At 45.4% G+C, this 23,347-nt stretch overlaps 1 protein-coding gene across 4 annotated transcripts in view; it reads right to left on the minus strand.

Annotated features, from left to right (window-relative positions):
* Nucleotides 1-6,904: 6,904 nt before the first annotated feature.
* LOC146198991 (cytochrome P450 1A1-like) overlaps nucleotides 6,905-23,347 on the minus strand; it is a 30,438-nt gene continuing 13,995 nt past the window's right edge. For 3 of the 4 annotated variants that reach the window (XM_084594460.1, XM_084594457.1, XM_084594461.1), the window contains 5 exons: nucleotides 21,850-22,058; nucleotides 17,971-18,096; nucleotides 16,949-17,053; nucleotides 16,155-16,286; nucleotides 6,905-10,337 (listed from right to left, as the gene is read on the minus strand). In XM_084594460.1, coding sequence (XP_084450586.1) covers nucleotides 9,985-10,337; nucleotides 16,155-16,286; nucleotides 16,949-17,053; nucleotides 17,971-18,096; nucleotides 21,850-22,058 — 925 coding nt within the window. In that variant the 3' untranslated portion in view covers nucleotides 6,905-9,984. The remainder of the gene's footprint in view (nucleotides 10,338-16,154; nucleotides 16,287-16,948; nucleotides 17,054-17,970; nucleotides 18,097-21,849; nucleotides 22,059-23,347) is intronic. The other variant, XM_084594458.1, reaches the window with a different exon arrangement.

Raw genomic sequence — 23,347 nt, forward strand, 5'->3', positions numbered from 1 at the left:
TATGGAAAGATTCAGAGGCAGGATTTGCGGCTGGCAGCTTGGAAATAACGTTTCCCCCGAAATATTCAACATAAAACACTCATCTTACTCGAGAAATGAAGTCTTAGATTTCACACTGCGCGCGTAAAATTTCGCATGCAGAAAGGCTCTTTCGAGCACCAGCAGTATTTCTACGTGGCACGAACTTAATGCATAAATTTCTCACCGGCGCCCTCAAAGAAGAAACTTTTGTGGAACCCATTCCTGCACAAAAGGACGGCCTTGGCCTGGATGCTTGTTTTCGCGCTCCCGCTCTCTGCTTACAAAGTTGTGCGAAGGCGCACGATCAAGTAGACCCGCTCATAAAAGCTGTCAGAAAAACAAACACAGACAAAATTGAATTCCAGCAAAGATTATACATTGCTCTTTGACGGGGCACGAACAAGAACTAGATTTGCATTTCCCGTCCCACGACACATATTATTACCTGCCTTCTAAAAGCGCACGCGCTCAGAACTTGCGTCTTTCGCGCGCATATACGTGTCAAACACCATGCTCCACAAAAGGAAACTAAAAAAAAATGAATAAAAAAACCGGCGCAAGAAAAGAAGATATGACTCGCAGTGAGACGGTGGATGATTGGAGGAAAAATGGCAGCGAGTCACAGGAAACGGAGACAGGACCAGCAATTGCCCTTTTTAGAAAGCAATAATCAATAGAGTCCTCAGCGGAAGCCAGCGTGTGGCGCGCTGGCTACGCTGGGTACATTTATGTCACCTATAGAATGTTTCCACAGAGTAATAAAGTGTTTTGTGGGTACCAGGATATTTTGTACATCTGTAAGCCAATTTTCTGGTATTATAATGGTTTTCACCACTGCTAACAGTTTTTAATTGTGGGCTTTAACGTATCCAATCGGCACATGCGCTATGTGAGGTGCCGTAACGGAAGGCTTCGGAATGATTTTAAACCACCCATGGCTATTTATCGTGTGTTGGCATCGGACGTTTTTGCACTTCTCTGCCTTCTAAATACGGCCACCACAGCCGGAATCGAGCTCGTGAACTTGGGGTCGGCAGTCGAATGTCAAAGCCGCTGAGCCACCGCCGCGGGTCATATAATAGAGAGATTTAGCACACCGTGATCCGCGATCCGCTACCGTGATCCGCCGCCGCTCGTTCCACTGCGCATGCCCAGATCAATTTGATGCCGATAGATGGCGCCACACACTGGATGTCGGCACACAGACCTGCCGCATTGGAACCAATCAGCTTGTACGCCCCGCCCACGAGCGGTAGAGGGTCCCGGTGGCGGTACAAGCTGATTGGTTCCGATGCGCCAGGTCAATGTGCCGACATCAAGTATGTGGCGCCATCTATCGACATGAAAGTGATCTGGGCATGCGCAACGGAATGCGCGGTGGCGGATCACGGTAGCGGATCGCGGATCACGGTGTGCTAAATCTCTCTATTGTGAATGGAAAAGTCTCTCGGTGCCTGGGTCTTCGTTATGTATACACTAATTTCACAGTTTCATTATTATTAAGAGACATGTTGTTAGCGGTCACGTTAAATGCGTGGCTGTTCTGCGGCGCATGCAGGTGCCAGTGCTAAATATACCTGTGGACCTTTCTTTTAATTGTACTGGCGCGGACATACGTATACGGAGCCCACTTCTCAGTTCAAATTACAATAATGCCTTCTGTATTTGACATAAGAAAACGTTGTTTGTCCAAATGGAAGCGCTCGGACGCCTACTATCAGTCTGCGCATACCACGGCTGTAAATTTAAATTACGCAAAGCGTTAAAAAATGTTAGAAGAAAATAGCGTTCTGCCCCGTTTAATTTGTCCGCACCCGTACATAATGCGAACACAAAATTGTTTTGACCGCAGATAGAAGTTTGTAGACTCAAGAATTCTTTTTTTTTTTCGCGCAACTCAAAATATTGTCAATGTATGTGGCCATGTTCCACGTGACTCAAACATGTGTCCATGCGTATGCACTTCGTACGCCTTCTGTGCCTGGCATAGTGTTTCAGACGCCAGTATTTTCTGTAATAGCCTAAAGCAAGAACATTGAAGGACTCTTCTAAAGCTCTTCACATGAGCGGCAGGACTATGTTTATAGTATTTGCATTAAGCAGACCAAAGCTTTTCTCCGAACGCAAGTAACTCCCGTACCCGTTCCTCAAAAAATTCTAGTGTGTTTTAAAAACTGATAAGACATTTCCAAGAACGAACCGTCAGATGTTGGGAACGTCAGTTACGATGAAAATCATCGTAATTAGTCATTCAGGTACTAATGGTATCTAATTACTTGTGTAACTTAGAACGGTGGTTGCGGACAACAAGATGAAATATGTTTTTTTTTTTTTTTTAAACAAAGATGAAAGACGTTTTCTAAAGCCCTGTAGTGAGAGAAATTCCTCTTCCTTTTATTCTGAAAAATTAAAACCGAGCCCATGAAGCACCCAGGAAGCTTGGCAGATATTAACTTTCGCTGGTGACGTGTTAGTGTCTCTATGCCGCCCAATTTGAACTGCTTTACGCCCCTCCACCTCATAAAACATCGTGAAATGCTTGATTAGGCGGGAAATGCACAAGGGCTCGTACATAAAACCTTTGCCCAAGAACATGCATCCAATGCATCACGAGGACCGCAGGAAGGCAAGAGCCAAAGCTTTACATGTTAAGTACGGGAAGTACAACGGGGCAGTCTATGTAGATGTCGCCGAGTATAAGGACAAGGACGCATTTGCAATTGCGGTGGTGGACGGGCGGGGACGCTTGATCGCCTCCGGATCAGTCAAAACCCGCTCCCCAGAAACTGCAGAGGAAGCGGCGATAGCACTAGCTATTACTAGTAGTAATGCTGACTTGATCTTCAGCGATTCCAAAACAGCCATCCGAAATTTGGCGAGGGGCAGAATATCTGTCACAGCGGCGCTATTGCTGAGTCGGGCCACGGGGCGAGGGACTACGGAGGCGGAAATTGTCTGGGTACCAGCACACTCTGGGAATCCTGTGAACGAGACGGCTAACATGAATGCTCGAGGTTTCGTCAGCCGAGTAGGTGAGCCGGACGTTCCGGGAAGGTCCACGAGAGATGGGCTGGTATCCTTTCGTGACATTACTAATAATTTCAAACTTGAGCGGAGGATTTACCCACCCCCGGACAAGCAATTGGTGAAGGCGCAGGAATGCGTCTGGCGACGATTGCAGACTAGATGTTTCTTCAACCCATACGTGTTGAGCAAAATCTACTCGGACATTCAGCCGCAGTGCAAATGGTGTCAGGAATTGGCAACCTACGACCACATATTATGGAGCTGTAGCGTAGCACCGCCACCGGCGGATATTATGCGTGATCCTTCCCTCGAGCAGTGGGAGGCCGTGTTGGCCAGCTCAGACCCGGTCGTCCAGACCAGGGCCGTGGAGTGGGCCACCCAGGTCGCCGTCAGCCATGGGTTGATGGCCATCTAACACGGATTCATCCATACATGCTCTCTGACGAAAATAAAGTTTTTCCATCCATCCATTCATTCTGCATCGCCGCTTGTCGCAAGGAAGGCGACAGGTGTCGCAAGCTACGCGGACGTTAATTTTGAGAGCAGCGAAGTAAATGAAAGCAAGTACGATTCGTGATACAACGAAGCGGGCAGCTCGAATTCGGCGCCACGGTGACTCTGAACGAGATTTCTTGACACCTTGTGCGCTCAGTTACAGCTTTATCCGAAAAAAATGTTCCGGATTTGCTCGCACTGTAAGTTCACAGACCAGCTGCCTCATAGCTAAAAAAAGAAAATGAAGTGTAGATAGCACTGTTCTGTTCGAACGGCTTCTACTTCACTATTTCTTACCACAAAAATGCTTTAACTAAACTACAATTTATTTCGGCATTTGATCATTGAGCTGCTAAATTATTCTAATTTTATCGGAATTGACGTTCGTCACCACTGAAATCTCCGTACTGAAAATATTTGGTGTCCATATAGCACTCCCTATCGTTAGAGAATACAGAAATCGTTCATTGAAACACCTGGCATACTAATGCGCTTTACCCGCAGCTGTTTTGCGACGCCCTTCAAACGTTGCCTAAATCTGAATGCAGTTCACCGCTGTACTCGCCGAAGGAGATAAAGCCAGACCGGAATCTATTTATTCAGGAGCGAAAAAAAAAAGAAAAGAAAGGAAACGGGCGAAAGCGCTCAAGGCAGTTGGAAGTATTGCGAGAGGAGCGTTGTTTGTCGCCGTTTCTGGTCTGTGTGGTCTTCATATAAGCTTAGACAATAGGTCACCAATAGAGGAAGGAATGTTTAGGCACATAACAACAAACAGTCTCGAAGTTATCTGAATGATGTAACCACCATCCAAGAGCTACTTTCTCCGTGTCCTCTCGCAGCAAAGTGAAATTACGAGCGCGAGGCGACGACGCCTTAAGCAGGCATGCACAATGATTGTCTCAGGAACGCGCGAAGGTAGCAGACTTGTAGAAGCTCCACTCCACTTCCAACAAGTTGCGAATGAGTTAACCAAACACGTAATCTTGCACTTGATGGCTGCATGGCTGTTTGTATTTTTTTTTCTGCGCCATACCGAGTCAGGCCCAACTTGGAAACAGGCACGATGAAGTGCTATTGAGCACGTCACTACGGCATAGGAGAATAGTGCATGCGCTGCTGTCGACACTTGCGCGTATTACTGGTTATACGTCAGCGGCTGCGTGTATTACTTTTTGCGTCCTAGGAGAACAGAGCACGCGCCGACTAGCTCTCTCCCCGCTGGCAGGCGCGCGCACTCAATCAGCCGTGACGCTAAAGCGCGTCACATGGAGCGCAAAGCGCCTAACGCAGCCTCAGCCTCCCAGCGCCGATCCGAGCTCCCTATCTCTCATTTCTGTCCCTGCGACGCAGTGTAATTACGAACGCTCGGCGGTGAAGAAAGGCAGCGTGCGCCTGCTTGCAGCCCTGCGGCGCTTTGTTCGGCGCGCGCGCGATACGCCGGCTGAAGCTTTACGCCGCATCGGTTTCGCAGCGTAGCTCGTGCTGCAAAGCGTTAGGGTGCTTAGCCGCTTCCTCAATGATGCCGCCTTTATCTTAGCTTGTCGTATTTCTTTTTTTTTTTTTTTTTAGGCAGGACGGGCATGAAGGGTATCTTAGATGTTTCTTAGCGAGAGAATGGCGACCGCCTATCCTTCCTCTCCTACCATTTGCCTCTCATCGTTTGCCTCTTATCGGCGTTCGTTGCAGTGCTACATATAATTATAATTGGCTTACAGAAAAGGAAAGGCGCAGTATTTGAGGCGCTTTCTCCGACAAGTGTGTTTGGAAGGTACATCATCGCTCCTATCGCGCCCCGCCGGGGTGGTGCAGTGGTAAGACGCCCGACTACTGTGCCGGAGTACCCCAGTTCGAACCCGACCTCGGCGGCTGCGTTTCGATGCAGGCAAAACGCAGAAGTGTCCGTGTGCTGTGCGATGTCAGCGCACGTTAAAGATCCCCAGTTTCTTCGAAATTACTCCGTAGCCCTCCACTACGGCTCCTCTTTCTCTCTTTCCACTTTCACTCCCACCTTCCTCGCTTCCCTTACGGCGTGGTTGAGGTGTCCATAGAAAAACAAGTGAGGCAGTTACCGCGCCTTTCCCTTTCTATAAATCAATCAATCAATCAATCAATCAATCAATCAATCAATCAATCAATCAATCGCTCCTTCACGTGCCGTTCTTTGGCGCGCGTTAAAGTGTGGGATCCAAGATTGTAGGAACGCTAAAAGAGAGCCGTAGTAGTAGTAGTAAAAAACATTTATTTTAACAGAGGAGTTCGGGGTGCGCAGGCCCCTGGGCCCCCGCACGGCCCCATTACATTCAAACGTTCATGTTCCTACGGTTCATGACGTCGGCAGCTCGGTCTGTGGCGGTCTTTTGCCGGACCGGGTCCTCAGAGCGTAGCAGATCTCGCGCACGGGATTTCGTTTCATGGGACTAGAAAGGCTTTCGCCTCAATAACCTAATTAGCAATTCTGCATAATGGGACAGGAGGTGCCTGTTTCGCAAACAGTGGCCCGCATCTGAGTTTGCAATTTTCCAGCTTTGTAAAGCTCTGAACTTAAGTAGAATAAAAAATACAAGCGAGCTGCATTCATTCACTTAATGGTATTTTAAATAATCGTAACGTATAATGATTGGCGAGGACGCTACGCTGATAAGGGGATCTCTCGTTGCTAAGTATAAACTTTACCTCGGACTAGTTTCGAACTTGTGCGCATTAACGGAAGCCTCCCTGACGTGTTTTGATATCGCGTTTGTACAGAGTGCGCTTTCTCGGCTTATGTATCGGTAATAACGCTCGAAATGGCGACGACGACAAGACACCTTTCCACTCCGACAACCGAAATTTGTAAACTTTTTTTTTTTCTCGTACTTCGCCAGTGACGCATAGCGTAATTCCTTGGTGCTACAGGGCAGTCTTGTTTCTAGACATGAGACCTGTCGAAAATGGATTGCTCGACTTTTACTCCCACCTTCCTGCCTTCCCTTACGGCGCAGTTCAGGTGTCCACAGAGCAAGTGTGACAGATACTGCGCATTTCCCTTTCTTGGAACCAATTATTATTATTATTATTATTATTATTATTATTATTATTATTATTATTATTATTATTATTATTATTATTATTATTATTATTATTATTATTATTAATATTATTATTATTATTATTAATATTATTATTATTATTATTATTATTATTATTATTATTATTATTATTATTATTATTATTATTATTATTATTATTATTATTATTATTAGTATTATTATTACAAGGTAGGAATTCGTTTTTACACGTATTTATAGAGCTAACATATACGGGGAGGGGGGGGGGCAGAGAGGAAGAAATACACAAGCCAAGATCTAGAGCTTTTTTTTTATTTTACTCTTCCGCCTTTTTTATTATTGCAGTCCATTGCCGCGTAAGCACTTTGTGCTTATATGCGGCACTGGATGCCAGCAATATACGTAAGCGGTCCTTCAGACGAACAAATAGATAAAATTACAAAGTTTCCACACAATGTCAAAAACAGACATACTCATATTCAATTACACAGCATACACTGCTGTGTGCACAAAGTAAGACACAACTTCGAATTTTCTACCTTTTACGACACGTCATACAAATTTGCAAAAAAAAAACAACAACAGCAAAAAATAAGACATGAACCAAGGGAAGCAAAAAGAAAGAAAACACAAGAAAGTAGCAATGACATCAAACTTTTCACGAACTGTATTCATGCCATACGTAAATAACTAACGTCTTTTAGTATTTGCTTCGCACTTGCAACTGAACTAACGCATAAGTCTTGTTCAGATAACATATTACGTGAATACACTGCTCCTAGAATTTTGATATAATCCTTACAAACCAATGCAGTCGGGAGCTCTGGACTGAGAGCCCCACCTGTGTACTAGAGCTGTAAATAAGTATGTTTTCTCCTCCTCCTCTGGTACGGAAGGAAAAAAAAAAGGTTACCTCTATCGGGAATATTTTTTTTTTCGCGCACGAATGTCTGACTTGTTCAGTACCAACCCATAGTTCTTCGAGAATACTATTTGACTGAATTTAACTCTCTCTCAGCACCGTGCCGCCGGCGCCAATATCCCTAACATAGAAAAATCTACGGGACCACTCCTACTAGATATCGCCTGGGTGCTCTCACAACCAAGGGTATTCTTTGGGAAGGAAGAAAGTCAGAACTGTAGAGAGTATACCCATTAAAATAAAAGAAAAAGAAGAAAGCGTTTTAACGAATTCGAGACAAACGAAACGACCTTAGAGGAAAATAAATAACATGAATAGATATGTTAAAGAAGCCTTCAATAAATATAGAAATTGGTAAACTAGTCCTCGAAAGGTAGCAACCGGCCGCAATTACTCAAGGTCCTACCAGAGTACTTCAGAAGGACTCTGGACAGGTCTATAGCGCTGAGGCTTGAGGCCGGAAGAAAGTGGGGCTTCTGTCATTGGCAACACAGAGGTCCAAAGTGTCAATAACGTCTACGAGTGCCCCGCCGGGGTGGTGCAGTGGTAAGACGCCCGACCACTGTGCCGGAGTTCCCGGGTTCGAACCCGACCTTGGCGGCTGCGCTTCGATGGAGGCGAAACGAAGAGGCGTCCGTGTGCTGTGCGATGTCAGCGCACGTTAAAGATCCCCATGTGGTCGAAATTACTCCGCAGCCCTCCACTACGGCTCCTCTTTCTCTCTTTTCACTTTCACTCCCACCTTCCTCCCTTCCCTCACGGCACGGTTGAGGTGTCCACAGAAAACAAGTTAGACAGTTACCGCGCCTTCCCCTTCCTATAAATAAAAATAAGTTAAGGTCTACGAGCTTGCGTCCACGGGAATCCGTGTTCCTGTCACCCCACACGAAATGATGGGCGTTGAAATCACCGCAGATGATTCGAAGAGCTTGGCAGCTGTCGCAGAGCTGCTGCAGAAACAAATCAATTGCTACCTTCTTCCGCGGGAACACGTACGCGGATGCAATAGAAAGAGTTCGAAAGCCGAGCTGTATTTTCACAGCCGCTACCTCAATGTCATCCGTGCAAAGATCGGTAACGTTTAAAGAAACACGTGAAATTTCTCATCGTACGTAAAGCGCTGCCCCACCTGCAGGAAATTACTTTATGCTGCACTTTTTATGGGCGACATATCCAGTCAAATATCTCCCGCTTGGCAGGTCAGCTTCCGACAGGGCCAATACTGGAATACAATTAGTCTCTTTCAAGAATATTTTCAGTTCAGCATACCGGCTTAAAATCCCAGTGCAGTTCTATTGCAATATAAACGGCACTTTTCGGGGGATTTTAGATTGATGAGGTTGAGCACCAGCCATTTTAGGTCGAAAGGAAGTTGGCTGCGAACCCGGGTACTTCGAAACAGTAGTTGGCCATCTTAACCACTGCGCCAACACGATGGGGCATCTCATTGATCCCCGTTGTCTTTTTTTTTTCTTCATGATCATCGTTCGCGCCTCACGATGCGCACCTTAATTATTATCAAACTAGGCGCGGCTTCAGCAAGGTGCCGCCAAGCTTTGCCTTTAAAGAAACATTTGCCTAATACAGTATGACGTGTTTTGATTTGACTCTGCTAAATCATCTTTTCCGCTTCTCCCCTGATGGGGCTGGTACAGGTGGGTCTCCGCTGCTTGCGGCGGGGGCTAGCCTGGCACCGAATGTTTATCTGTTGTAGGCCGTCATTGCACACGCCACCGCTGGTGGACGACGGCTGTTGTAGCGGCGCGCGTCTTTCTTTCCCTCTTCCTTTTCTTTGTTCTCTATTTTCTCTTCTGTTCGCACGAGGCAGCGGAGGTGGCTCAGCTACGGAACCAGTAGCAGGCCCGTGCATTTTCTTTTCCTTATTCCTACAGTCGCAACAACAACAACGCCGACAGCAACACTGACGTCTTTTAACACGAACATTTCGTCCTCGACGTCGCATCAGGACACTTGATGAACTCCTGAAACGAACCACGTAAGTCAACAAGATCACGTAACACGTGCAACGATTTGAAGTTCAGCAGCCGTGCTGTGTAAAAGAGATTACCCGCATATGCACCGTGTCCCTGACCTAATGATATAATGATGACATGTAATGATGATGCAAGAATTAAGCGTACACGTATTGAGCCAATAAAGACAACTGATAAGCACAGAAATAAACGTTCTCGTCATTTAACGGATAACCACCATCGCCTTCATACCTGAGTTACAGCTGGAGCAACCGCATACAATTTGCGACACTATGCTTTACCACAGGATTATTACGTCGCTACACTTTTACGCTACAGGCCGAGGTTTCAGTGCGACCAGTCCAAAAATGCTAGCACACAAAGTTTCCTTAAATTTCTTTTATTGAAATTCTGTCGTGCCTCTTTGAATCGAGTAGTCAGTGCTCGAGATTTTGAAATATACTGGTATAAAGTCACAAATACGATTCTCGCAAGAAGCTTAGTCCTTCCTAGTGAGCACAATGTTCTGCTTCATGGGCTGCAAAATCAGGCTCGAAGGGACGCAGTCTAGTTTCACACCCGATTGGTCGGCAGGTGCAGTGAAACTCAGCCTTTGCATCAGTCGGACGACGATGTAGAACATGTCCACATGCGCCAGTTTCTCTCCGGGACAAGTACGGGAGCCCATGCCGAAAGTGAGCAGTGGCTCAGCGTCGTCGCGTAGATTCCCGGTGGCCGGATCAATGAAGCGCTCGGGACGAAACTCTTCGGGGTCGTCCCATATCTTCGGGTCGTGGTTTCCGCCGTAGACGTTGTACAATGCTCCCGTGTCCTTTGGTATGAACACTTCGCCTGTGGAAATTAAGGCACGCAGATAAGAGCATAAATTCTTTTTGAATCTTGTACTGAGTGTGAGTTTTTCTTTTTAACGATAATTTGCAAGTACATAATAATGCTATAACATTCGACGATAGTGATTTGCCTTCTCTAAAACTCAGCAGCCGTATACAACACAGTCACAATATATAATTCCAGCTGGACTGCTGCTCAGCCGTACGGCCAAGCAGCTTTGACCGTACATTTCTGCTTACTAACAGATAAGGAATCAAATATAGGTTTCCTTTCTTGCCTGAGCGGCTATCATTTCTTTGTGATTTTACTGACCTGTCTACAAAATAGGGCCTTATTAATACTGTTTTTATTTTACAAGAAGGCCGAGACATCAGAATCAGTGGCTGATGGTATGGCAGCACTTTCACAGTACCACGTAAGGTAATCTACGCACACGACAACCCAACGGTTGCCGTTGATGGAACGGGAAAACGGTCCTAGAAGGTCAATTCCCGCCTGTTCGAATGGGGTTCGTGGCGGCGTTATAGGTTGAAGAAGACCCGGCGGAGAGCAGCTTGGGTGCTTGAAACGCTGGCACTGGAGGCAGCTGGCGACATAACGTTGAGTAGTTTGACTCATCTCCGGCCAATAAAAACGTTCCTTAGCCCTGTGCAATGTCCTGGCAAAACCCAAGTGTCCAGCCGTGGGATCGTCGTGAATTACCCGAAGAACCTGATACCGAAGACGTGTAGGAACTAGAAGAAACCGTGCACCTACTGACGAGTAGTTCGTCCTGTATATACAAGACCGCCACGAATGCAGAATGAGGTTGCAGGGTTCCGGGAACCTGCGGCATCAAAAAGCGGCGCCAACTCCCTGTCGGTCCGCTGTGCAATCTTGAATTCACCAACATTTGTGAAGCTTGGAGAGATTGTAGCTATATATTCATCCAAGATCTCACTCTCGTAATCAGTAGTTTCAAGAGGCAACGGTGACAGGCAGCCAGCATCACCGTGCTTACGACCACTCTTAAAAGACACAGTAAAATTGAATTCTTGGAGGCGCAAATCCCACTGCGCAAGGCGTCCACAGTGGTCACGAAGGTTTACAAGCCAACATAAGGAATGATGGTCCGTCACGATTTTAAATGCGCAACCGTAAAGATATGAACGAAACCGTTGCACACCGAAAACAACAGTTGAGCATTCTTGTTCAGTTACAGTGTATACTTACGCTCAGCTTTGCTTAAAGAACGCCTTGTATATGCAACGACATGTTCATTGCCATTGTTGTGCTATATGAGCACTGCACCAACGCCTACTGCGCTGGCGTCAGTGTGAAGTTCTGTTGGAGCTGATGGGCAGAAGTGGCGTAGTACAGGTCCTGATGCCAAAATAAATTTTAACTGACAAAAGGCGGAGTCACAATCAGTAGTCCGCTTGAAAGGCGCATTTTTTTTTAGAATACAAGTAGGTTGGTTGGTTGGTTTGTGGAGTTTAACGCCCCAAAGCGACTCAGGCTATGAGAGACGCCGTAGTGGAGGACTCCGGAAATTTCGACCACCTGGGGTTCTTTAACGTGCACTGACATCGCACAGCCCACGGGCGCCTTGCTTTTCGCCTCCATCGAAAAGCGGCCGCCGAGGCCGGGATTCGATCCCGCGTCCTTGGGAACAGTAGTCGAGCGCCGTAACCACTGCGCCACCCCGGCGGGTAGAATACAAGTAAGTGGATATGCTAGTAAGTGGATATGCTAGGTCAGCAAACTTCTGAACAAAACGCCGGAAGTAAGAGCAAAGCCACCAAAAAAACTCTTGAGCTGTTTTAACGATTTTGGTCGTTTAAAACAAGTGACAGCTTCAATGTTTTCCCATCCTTTTCTACGAGATGTGCAAGTACTACAGTCCGGCTTTCTCTAAAACGACATTTCTGGGAAATAAATAATACTCCAAGACAATCTCTAATCGGCTGTTGTGTTCACAAAAGCTAGTTCCGAATATTACTACATCGTCCAAATAACACATAGAAATGTTCCACTTCAGTCCGCGCAGAACTGTATCCATGAATCTTTCTAAAGTAGCTGGAGCGTTGCATAATCCAACCGGCATCACATTAAATTCATACAGTCCGTCTGGGGTGATGAATGCCGTCTTTTCTTTATCTTTCGGGTGCATGGGAATCTGCCAATAGCCTGATCGTAGGTCAACTGAGGAAAAATAGGAGGCAGAATGCAAACAATCAATGACGTCATCAATACGTGGCAGAGGATACACGTCCTTCTTGGTAGCAGTATTCAGCCGTCAATAATCGACACAAAATTGCCATGTGCCATCTTTATTTTTGACGAATATCACAGGGGCAGCCCACGGACTAGATTATTCCTGAATTATGCCCTTATGCAGCATATTACGAACTTGTTCTTCGATCGTCTGGCGCTCTGATGGGGATACACGATAAAGCTTCTGGCGGATTGGATCAGCAGTCCCAGTATTAATTCTGTGCTGAGTGCGGGAAATGGGATTTCATGGTGGCGAGTTCCAAGAGAAATCGAAAGCCGCAGCATGTTTCGACAGTACTTCCACTAAACTGTGACGGTCACTTGGCAAGAAATGGCAAGAAATTTAGTTTCATCTACTTCTGAACATGTAGTAGCTGGGAATTGTCTGTGCTGAGAACTGCCACTGATTCAACAACGTCTTCGTTAACGTTGGCAAGTTTGTAGGCCACGGGGTAATACAAAAGGTTCATTAGAGCAGTTAGTCGTCCACAAAGAAGAATGGCAATTCCTGACTGAGATCATGCAACGGGAAATCAGAACATTTTTCTTCGCGCAGTTGAGAGTGAGTGGTTCAACCACAGCGTCGAACGCATCACTGACACCAGCTTGAACAAACAACTTGTATAAATTCTGCTGACATTGCAGGAATGATTATGTCGTCCGAAACCGAAAGCGTGCTAGGATTGGTCGGCGAATTTTCACACAAAGCATATTCAAAGCGAGTACTCACGTAAATGTCTCCATTGCGAAAGTTGAGAGTGGCCCCACATTGTTCCAGAAAATCGAGACCACGAATGACGTTATGCGTTGATCGAGCAAGTACTGCGAATTCGGTTTGGAATGTGTGGCCGGTGATTACGAGGTTCACGGAACAGACTCCAAGTGGGTTAAGCGGTTCGCCACCAGCACCACACAGCGTCGCCGCTCTATTCCAACCAAACATAACTTTACGACCAAGGCTGTTTTTAAAAGCAAGGCGTATAATAGAAATGGTTGCACCTGTGTCCACCAACGCCATAGCACGCACACCGTCTACAAAAACTTCAATTCTGTTCTTTAACATCGAAACGGGCAGAGGCATAGGTCAGCTAGAATCATTTGCGACCTCACCTCCATCGGCCGCACTGACTAGTTACCCGGAGGTGGCGACCATCGTCGGGGAGAAGGTTAGCGTCGTAGGCGCCGAGATGGTGGTGTCAAGCTGCGATCAGAGGCCGGTGATTTATTTCGATTCAGCACTGTTCTGTGCTCTTGTCGGCTAGGTGTCGCTTTGTACTCATTACGGCCAAGTGTTCTTCTATATGGATCAGCATTGTCAGCGGGAAACCTTGTACGGGAATTCACCCACTGTCGGCGATACTGCTGGTATGGACGGCGATTGCGGCAAAAACGCGAAATGGGGCCCTGTCATTCCAGAAGCATAAGACACCGGCGGCTCACATTCACGCGATGAACAAGGCTCATCGTCGCTTGGATTAAACGCTTCATGATCTGGATGTCGACGAGGAGGACGAGCGTGCTCGCTGTTGTATAGGCGCTGATGGTGAAAGGTTGGATGTTTCGGCCAGGAGCAGCAGAGCATCGGATGTCCTAAGGAGATGTATCAGAGGGAGCATAACAGGCAGAAGATAGACGATTGTCTGCCGAAGAGATTCCACTGTAAACGGGTCTGACGTGGCCCCCAATATCGTAATGCCTCCGAAGCTCTTCGTGGACAATTTGTCGAATTGTATCTGCCACGCTCGTCGCTCCAGGCACATACACATTGGCGACAGTTGTGACATTCGGCAACCTACCAAACTTTGGGAGGATACGGCGTCGCTTCAAACCTTCAAACGTGCGGCAGTGTCGTTTTACATCAGCAGTGGCACTCAAATTGTCTTTGCAGATGAAAAAGCTGCACACGTCTTTCGCTATTCGTTTGAGGAGGTGGCCCACTTTGTCTTCCTCAGTCATCTGAGCAGCAACTATTCTGCACAGCTTGACGACTTCTTCTATATAAGCTGTGCAGGTCTGCCCCATTACTTGCGCTAGCTGAGCTAGAGTCTGTTCTGCGCTCTTTTTTCGAGCATCGGCATTGCAAAACCCGCTCTCATTTCTTCCATGAAGCGATCCCAGGTGGTCAGAGATGCTTCATGACTGTCAAACCATGTTAGCGCGGTTTCTTCAAGAAAGAATACCACATTCGCCAACAAGGTCTTTGCATCCCAGCGGTTGTATTTGCTCATCTGATATGTAGTGGGTGAGCCAGTCATCCACGTCTTCCCCTCCCCGGGCTTGCCATAAAAGTGCCGGGATTCCCGATAAGGCTGCGTGGTGGTCGGCTGAGCTGCTGGCATTGGCTGCATTGGAACATCTGCTTGCGCCATCTCCGTCCGTAGAGGGGATATGTAGCCCAGCTATTCTTCTGCTTCGGCCGTGGTGATCGACACCCCGCATCTCCACCACAGTTGTTACGTGGTTTATTTACATGGCGGATGTTAGTTGCGCTGGACGTTGGCACAGCCAGAGTGGACCGACCCAGCTTCCTATTCCTATTCAGCTTCTCCCGCCACACCTCATCTTCCTCCAATACAGGACAGTGGGACGTGCGCGACAATAGATCCCGTTTTACCGAGTCACAGGCGGGAGAGGCATCTTATAGCCTAGTCTGGGAAGAAATTTGTTTTAACAAAAAAGATTCTTTGAAAGTTGTAAAGCTTTTCTTTACAGCTATACGGCAGCGCTTGTGTGTACGTTGATAAATAATTGCTCCGTTATTCCTTATGCATCGTTTGAACCTTCACACTCCGGAAGTACAGACAGCCTGCGTTGGCGCAGTGAGGCATAACGGTACATATGAGTGAAATAACGCAATTATGCGACTACTCGCGATATATTTCATAGCCCTAAGAAACACTGTGATTTTGATAGCCTTGGTAGAAAATTTTTAGGCTCCTGCTAAAGTATGAGCAAAGATAATGTTATGAAATTTAATTCAGTCGGGAGGCTACCGCAAGACCAGTCTATGTTTTGTGTTTTGCCTAAATTTGTCCCTCAGCTTTTTGTATCTTGAGATTTGGATTTCTTTTATTTGAAACTCTCCAGGTTTGTTCGCATATCCAATCGGCATCATAAGCTAAATCTTCGCATTTCCGAAAAATTAAGAAAAAGTGTTGAGACTTGCTATTTCTTTTAAAAGGCTTATCAGCCGCTTTCAATACCGAGTGTCACACACTCACAGTCTAAAGTTCCTTGATTGTAATCGACGGTAGTTCCGCTTTCGCATCGTTAAGTACCTAAAAAGAAAAGGCCTCAATGCTTTCTGATGCCACTAAAACTAAACCGTCAGATACCTGAAGCACGTGCTTTCAGTGTATGTTTAATTTTATTATAGTTGGAGCCGTATAGGAGATCGGTGGTTCGCAACACACTTATTTTCCTCCTTCTTCTTGTCGGCGAAGCTCCCGGAAGGAGTCATAAAGCACCCTTAACATTTCGCGTAACACAATTGAACATTTCACCCTTCTGTTATCTGGCTTTCAATCGATTTTGTCTATAGGTAGGCAAGTGTGTACTCACCAACTCTGGTATCCGTCGTCGTCTTGTGGGGAAAGCTGAGTGGCAGGATAGGGTAGCAGCGAAGTGTCTCCAAAAGGCAGGCCACGGTGAACGGACACTTGGCTCGGTCTTTGTAAACGGGGGGTGCGCTTCCTGGAAGGGACGTATTATTAATTTATTCTCTGGGTACATGATGTACAGTCTTTGTCAAAAATATACAGCCCAAAGGTTTTGCTTCTAAGCCCCGTAACGGGGCTCAGTACGCATCTTCACCGCTCGAAATCTAGTAGACGACAAATCTGGTCCCCATTCTTCTCTATGCCTACCTATATATTCCAGTATTGCTTCCAGGGGCTTAGTTAGAGTACGTAGAAGCGAACCCCTTGGGTCGTATATTTTTGACAAAGGCTGTACATGGCACTATTCAGAATATGATTTCCTCGAGGTGTGGACGAACGAACGCAGGAAACTTAGAATGTATGCGGGTAATTGGATTCCTGTAATTAAACTTTGAATCAAAAAGCTTATTGGCTCAACTTAGGACTGCGAAATCATCAAGAATGCGCTTCAAGTGGGCATGCGCCCGTATACTTTGATTGTGTGGGTCTTAGTGCGGCAAAATATGGGTCTCGTAACTTTGGCAAGTTTTGCTTTGGACGGTATTAAATGCAGCCGAGCTGTTTCAGAGTTGTCTACTACTCTTCTTTCACTGTGTTTTTCTCGTGCTGTGAATACAGCAGAATTTAATCCTTAAATCCTTCCAAATCTTTTTCTCATAAGCACCGCAGATATGAATAAATAAACGCTGTGCTTGCCGATGTTGTCATCAATTTCTTTTTGGATTTTTTCTTGAATTCTCGGTTCCTTGATCATCCTTAGACACAGCCAGTGCAGTTCCCCAGCGGAAGTGTCTGTACCGCCTGTAAGCAGTGGTGAAAGGTATGAAAAGCGCATAGTGGAGACCGGCGCACTTACACCAGCTTTGACAAAGAACAGCATTGTGGCATACTGGCACTCTTAATAAAACACAGAGAAGGCAGCTTCGAATCACTACGATGGAATATCACTGAGCACTAAGCATAGGCAGCCCACCGCACATGCACCACACATGCATGCTCGCTTACATGCGTGTTCTAAGCATGTCTCAATTTATCCTATTTGGGATGCCCCCTTTGTACATATTATGCAGACAATTGAAAGGGAAATGAGGGGCTCGCTATTACAGAGTTTAAAGGAGCTTTAAAGGGGTTTAAAGAAGGAGAAGGAAAAACAATGCCTCCGCTTTGCACTTAATATTCTATAAGCCGATAATCCCCATAAGACTAATTTTTGTCAAATACCGACAACAAAACATGAAAAAAAAAAAAAACCCAACGTTTTCTTTGGACTCGTAGATTGTCAGCTCCTATAAACCCTTTGTACATAGTTCTTTATCGCTCATACTATGCTCTTGAATATATGATCACGGAGCTAAGACACCAAAATATATCGTTAGATGTCCTAGAGCATCACACATTATATTGGAAAGACGTCGTTATATGAACGTGCGTAAATTAATTAACATTTACCATAATGTATTATGCTTGCAGAAGATGGGGTGAAAGGTGGGTGCGAAATGTTTCTTTTAGATAACTTGTTTTCTCATACGCCCTCGAACCTTTCATCTACCCTGCAGCAACCCCTCGAAGATTTGTCCATGACAGCACTCTTACTATGAGAAAACTCACATTCAAGGCCAAACAAAAAAGAAGAAGAAATGGCGAAGAGGAGCCTCGAAATTTATAGAAGAGAAATGAAAAGAATAGCACGAAAACTCCCGACGCCAGTTGGCGCTTACCGCCAAAGATGTTCCTTAGAAGAAGAACCATGTTGCCTTCTGTGAGGTACTGAGCGTCCCCTTTTTCCTCTGAAATGGCTTCTTCCCGTGCTGTAAGCATGGCATGCGTGAAGTTATCCGTGCTTCCTGCCAGAGAAAGAAGGCAGCCAATAGGTCGATATCGTAAGTACAAATGAACCCTAAACATATACCAGTATGGTAATAACCAGTTGGTGCACATTGGTCCGTGGATTCATCTCGGAAATAGTTTGTTGAGCGTTATTATTTTGAATCATGGCTTCTAATTATGCTTTATTTGGCGCCGCAGGGGAAGTAAGATCGCCTACTACAACCGATACGAGAAAGAATAGCAGGAACTAACTCAGGTCATTGAATTTGGACGCTGCTGAACTGAACTCGCCGATTTGCTGTCTTCTTACAGATGCGTTGGCGCACATTGGTCCATGGATTACTCAGATGTTATTTTTCCAGCGTTGTTCGGAACGATGCCTCCTAACTAGGTTCTGTCTGGCGTTACAGTGGAAGTACTGTCCACTGGTGCAGCTGATGTATGAGACAATAGTAAGGTGTCTGACCATTGGTAACTGGACACTATACAACAGAAAACTGAACTCGTGATTTTTTCCCCTTCTTTTTTAGATATGCGACCATACAAATGTGTAGAATGACTATTTTCTGTGTGCGCGATAAATGCATAAAATCTTTCTTTTATTAACAAAATTAACTCAGGCTGTATCAATCTCCTTAAATAAAGCTTACAGCCGTCCCTCACGTTAAGCATGCATCATATTATGTAAGCTGTCGGATTCCTCAAGTTTATATTCTTTTTGTTGTGTTGTTTTGACATGTTTTGAAGTTAATGTGTTTGATCAGCGAATGTAGAAGCACATTTATACTGTTGTACTTCTTTTAAAAAGTTTTGCTTGTTTTGTACATTTGCTTAGCTTTTCAAGTAGGTTATAATACCAGCAGTTTGGATTAAAATGCTATTCAATCTGAAACACAATAAAAACCTTAAGTAATTCCGTCTAGAGGCTACAGAATTTTATGAGCGCGATTATCCGTTCGACGTCTACCTAGTTACTCCAAAGCCTGCGCGGAAACAGAGTCGGTTTTTAGGAACACTCTGCTACCCGTAGCGACTCTGATCTACTTCGGCCCACTGCCGAATGGGCGCCAGTGTGGCACCCGACACAGATGGCGAACAAATGTCCAGCTTGAGCTTAAAAGGCGGGCATTGATACCCAATGACAATGACACAAATTACTGATAACGGAAATTATATGCCATGAAATGGGGTCCCGTTCTCACAATATCATATTCTGGTTCTAAATGTGGCTTTGAAGGAACCCTATGGTTCATGCATAACATATAAGGCAAAAGATCGGCGATGATTGTTTGCGGTGAATAGGTGATACGTTTTAAAGAGTTAAATGAGCTCCTGAGAGTTTTGAGACGGTTCTATATGACTGACGTACATTTTATTACGAAATCAGTCATGCACTCGCCCCCACCGACCTATAATCTCGTCCGACCATGTTCGTGCCGTCGCGTCGTCTCTCTGATTGGCTAAGCTGTTTCGTGAGTTCACAACTAAGTGCCGTCCAATGCGCGGGATGGGACAAGTTGTCGGGCTAGTTGGTTTTCCATAGTTTTTGCAGCGCGTAGCCGCCTGTGCGTCTTACGTGTCCCTTATAGGTCTTTCTAGTTCATCAGCTAAATTAAGGAGTGATGGAGCCCATAACTGACCAGGGAATGATCCCGACCTCGTCTTGTGCTTTCACCGTAAAACAAAATTCAGGAGACACATTGATGATCTAAAGTGCGCAGAGGCGAAAGCCTTTAACCACCACTGTCGCTGCCCTCTGTTTGGCCCCTGCTTGGTTTCGTTCGGTGGCTCGTACTGTTGACCGTCAATTGTGACGTCATTGCACGTGCACAGTTGTGGTGGCTACTATAGGTGTCGGTTGACGTTTGCACACGAAGACACTGCGCATGCGCAATGCCTGCATTTAAGATATGTCCAAGGCTTACTGATTGACTAATTATTATTAACTAATGAACTACTCACACTTGACTGATCAACTAATCATCATTAACTAATGTTCATACACCTACTACTACATCCTTCATTGATTAACTATCAGTACTGAAACCATCTAAATCCTTCTGAAGGTGATTGACAGCTGTCGCCGACGTATGGACACGCCGGTGAGTCATAAGCCATAAAAGGCTTTTGTCTTAAAAAGCAATCGCAGAGAATTCGAACCCGTGGAGAGTTCGAAACCGGGTACTCGAGTTCACTAGTCCAGCGTCTTAACCACTGAGCAACCGCAGCGGATGCTTTCTCTCGTTAAAATTAGGTTTAAGTAGGGTTAAATCTCCTTCATTTGACGCGATGGTTCCCAGACTTTGCCACAAGTTGGGTTAAACCCGTGGCCTCTGTAACTATTAGCGCCGTCAGGGGAGCTTACGCGAAGCCAGGGTTAAACCTCCGCTATTTGAAGCGGCAGTTCTCTGGTGGCGGCGCATGTACACTTGAAACTGAAACCAACGTTACTAGATATCTAAGAACGTTGACTTAAAGCCACCAGGCCCATAGCCAGAGAAATTTCGTATCATGTATCGTCTAGAAAGCAACAACAGTGAGTTAAAATAAGACGAAAAATATCCGTGTTTTCGAATTATAATGGTTTAATCGGGAAAACCATTGAAAATCTTATAAAGGATTTTGTAAAGGCGTTAGGGGCAACAAATATTTTTATTGGAAAACTGGAATCGTTCTACAAGCGAAAATGAGAATATTTTTAGTCAATTAGAATTCTGGAAGAAAAATTCTAATAGGAAATAGAGAAGTCTATTATCTAGACTGCTGTTCTATCGCAGCGGAAATGCGTCGAATATATATGGAAAACAATACGTTTCAGTTTTACTTGTCATTTTTTTTTTATTTTGCTCCAGCTAGGAAACGCTCCATTAACGTAATATTCCGTCTGAGTGAGCGTTGTAACAAATATTACTCTTGATTTGTTCTGAATATTTGTGTATCATTCCTATTTTTTACTAAAATTTGCACTCACTCCACCTCCATTGGACGTAAGACACAACAATACTTGTAAATAAATAAATGTGTTTGCCGAATCATGCAGATGGCGAGACCTTGTAACACTCGCATTGAGGCACGCAAGCTGGTGCTTCGTGCGGCTATTTTAGGCATGAAATGATTTTACTTCCCCACATCGGCGACTTTGAGGTCAAGTCGAGCCAATGCTAGCCCCATACCTACGACGAGAGCGAACATCCGGGCACCGAGATTTAATGAGACGAGTTCTCATTATATCATCCCGGCCTCGGCAGCAGCTTTTCGATGGAGGCGAAAAGCAAGGCGCCCGTGTGCTGTGCGATGTCAGTGCACTGTAAAGAACCCCAGGTGGTCGAAATTTCCGGAGTCCTCCACTACGGCGTCTCTCATAGCCTGAGTTGCTTTGGGACGTTAAACCCCACAAACCACCACCACGAGTTCTCCGCTCTCTCAAGTTAAACACTGCATTTCATTGGGAAGGGATTCCCGGTGACATTTCGCATATCCACGCCCGATATATGCAGGAAATCTTGTATTGGCAAGTTTAAACTCGTATAAATTCTGCGTTTGGTTAAAATCGAATGCCTTTCATTTCCTATCTCTGTGTTATGAGTGCGTTTGTAAAACCAGGCTCTCTGTGTTGTGAACTGTTTACGAAAAACAGGCTAAAATAGCCCGTCTTACGTCCCCTTAGAGTTCATATATCGAGGTTAGCTGAACAACACCTTCTGCACTTCAAAAAGGGCACTGTGAAGTGATGGAGAAAAGAACTGGATTGTAGGTAAGTAGGCACGCACCTGGAACATAAGTGGCTTTCGCCTTGACGAAGAGGCCGCGAAATATTTCTGTGGCCTCGCGGAATATGGTCTCAATCTTTTTCTCCCTTCGACGGTACACAACTGCCAGTAAGGGTGCAACGTCACTTGGCAAGCCGTTGGGAAATAACGAATGAAATTCGTCATCAATCTCTTCGAGCCGACGGATATCCTCGCTCTCATTGTCCATCCTGCAGAAAGAACTTTTTGTAGAGTAACGGAATCCTCTGTTCTTCGGATGCAGTAACACAGCTCAGATAGTCGAGCCCAAAATACCACAATCACTCGCGATAGCCGCAAATACTTTTTAAAACTGCGTTTGTTTTAGAGACGATAGCTCATCCTTTTAATTTTTTGTCTGCAGATTTTTTTTTTGTATTGAAATTGTCGAAAATAAAGAGAAACATAACCGATTAGGATTTCATTTACATTTTTGATGGAAAAATCGTTCTTAATTTTGCCATGCTGCCAGCACATACTTAGTTCATCGTAATCGCTTACTACAATCACTACCGCGTAGATACATATTTAGAAAACAAAATTCATGTAGAGCATTTAAAAAAAAAACTTTTCTTTCTAAATTTAAGCTAACCCCATATAGGTGCTACAGAGGTTAGGGCGCTAGACTGCTCAACCCAGGACACGAATTCAACCCCGACCGCCACGGTCGCGTTTCGACGATGGAGAAACGCGAGGCTCCCGTGTATTTTGCGATGCCAGCGCACGTTGAAAGATACATAACAAATGAGGTCGAAATTAATGCCAAGCCCACCTCTACGTTGTCCCTCACAGCCGATCTTGCTTCTGGCCTTTAAACCGCAACTTTATAACTCTTATCAAACCAGTTGAACAAAAAAGGAAGGGAAGGAAGGCAGAGGGTGTTGCTGACACCTGACAATGCCTACTAACGTCTCAAACAAATAAAAGGAAACTTTCGACATGTTTCACTATGAATGCAATTAAAGGACAAACATTTTTCGAGATCACTGCCAAATCTGCTTTGGAGAAATGCGTAAGCCGGCGCGTTGTTGCTGCGTTGTCCGCTGGATGTGCCGGCAGGATACCGCGACTGACAGACACAGCACCTTTCCTTTCCTGTAACCCAGTTACAGAACGCTGCTGAACTTTGATGCGTTCAACGAAACGCTGGGTATGTTCGACACGGGGCGCGTGATGTACCGTGTGCAGGAGCAACGCTCAGGCTTTCGCATTTCTGACTGCAGTCTGACAGATTCCGAGAGCACAAATTCTGCATTGCTCTCGAAATGCTTCACAGTGAAATCGGTTGATTACCTCTCTTTACACGCTTTCTAACCATTCCCACCAATTTGTACACGCAGAAGAGTGCCTTTCCCGCTTGATCACGTTCAAACGCTTGAAATTTCCCATCACCGGATGTTGGGCATACGTTACCCCTCATTACCCCTCCAAGCTATTTCGACGTTTGATTCACTTAATTGACTGTATTTATTTACCTATT

This window comes from Amblyomma maculatum, chromosome 2 (genome assembly GCF_055883805.1).
Source record: "Amblyomma maculatum isolate TAMU_Amacu chromosome 2, ASM5588380v1, whole genome shotgun sequence".
NCBI classification, from domain to species: domain Eukaryota; kingdom Metazoa; phylum Arthropoda; class Arachnida; order Ixodida; family Ixodidae; genus Amblyomma; species Amblyomma maculatum.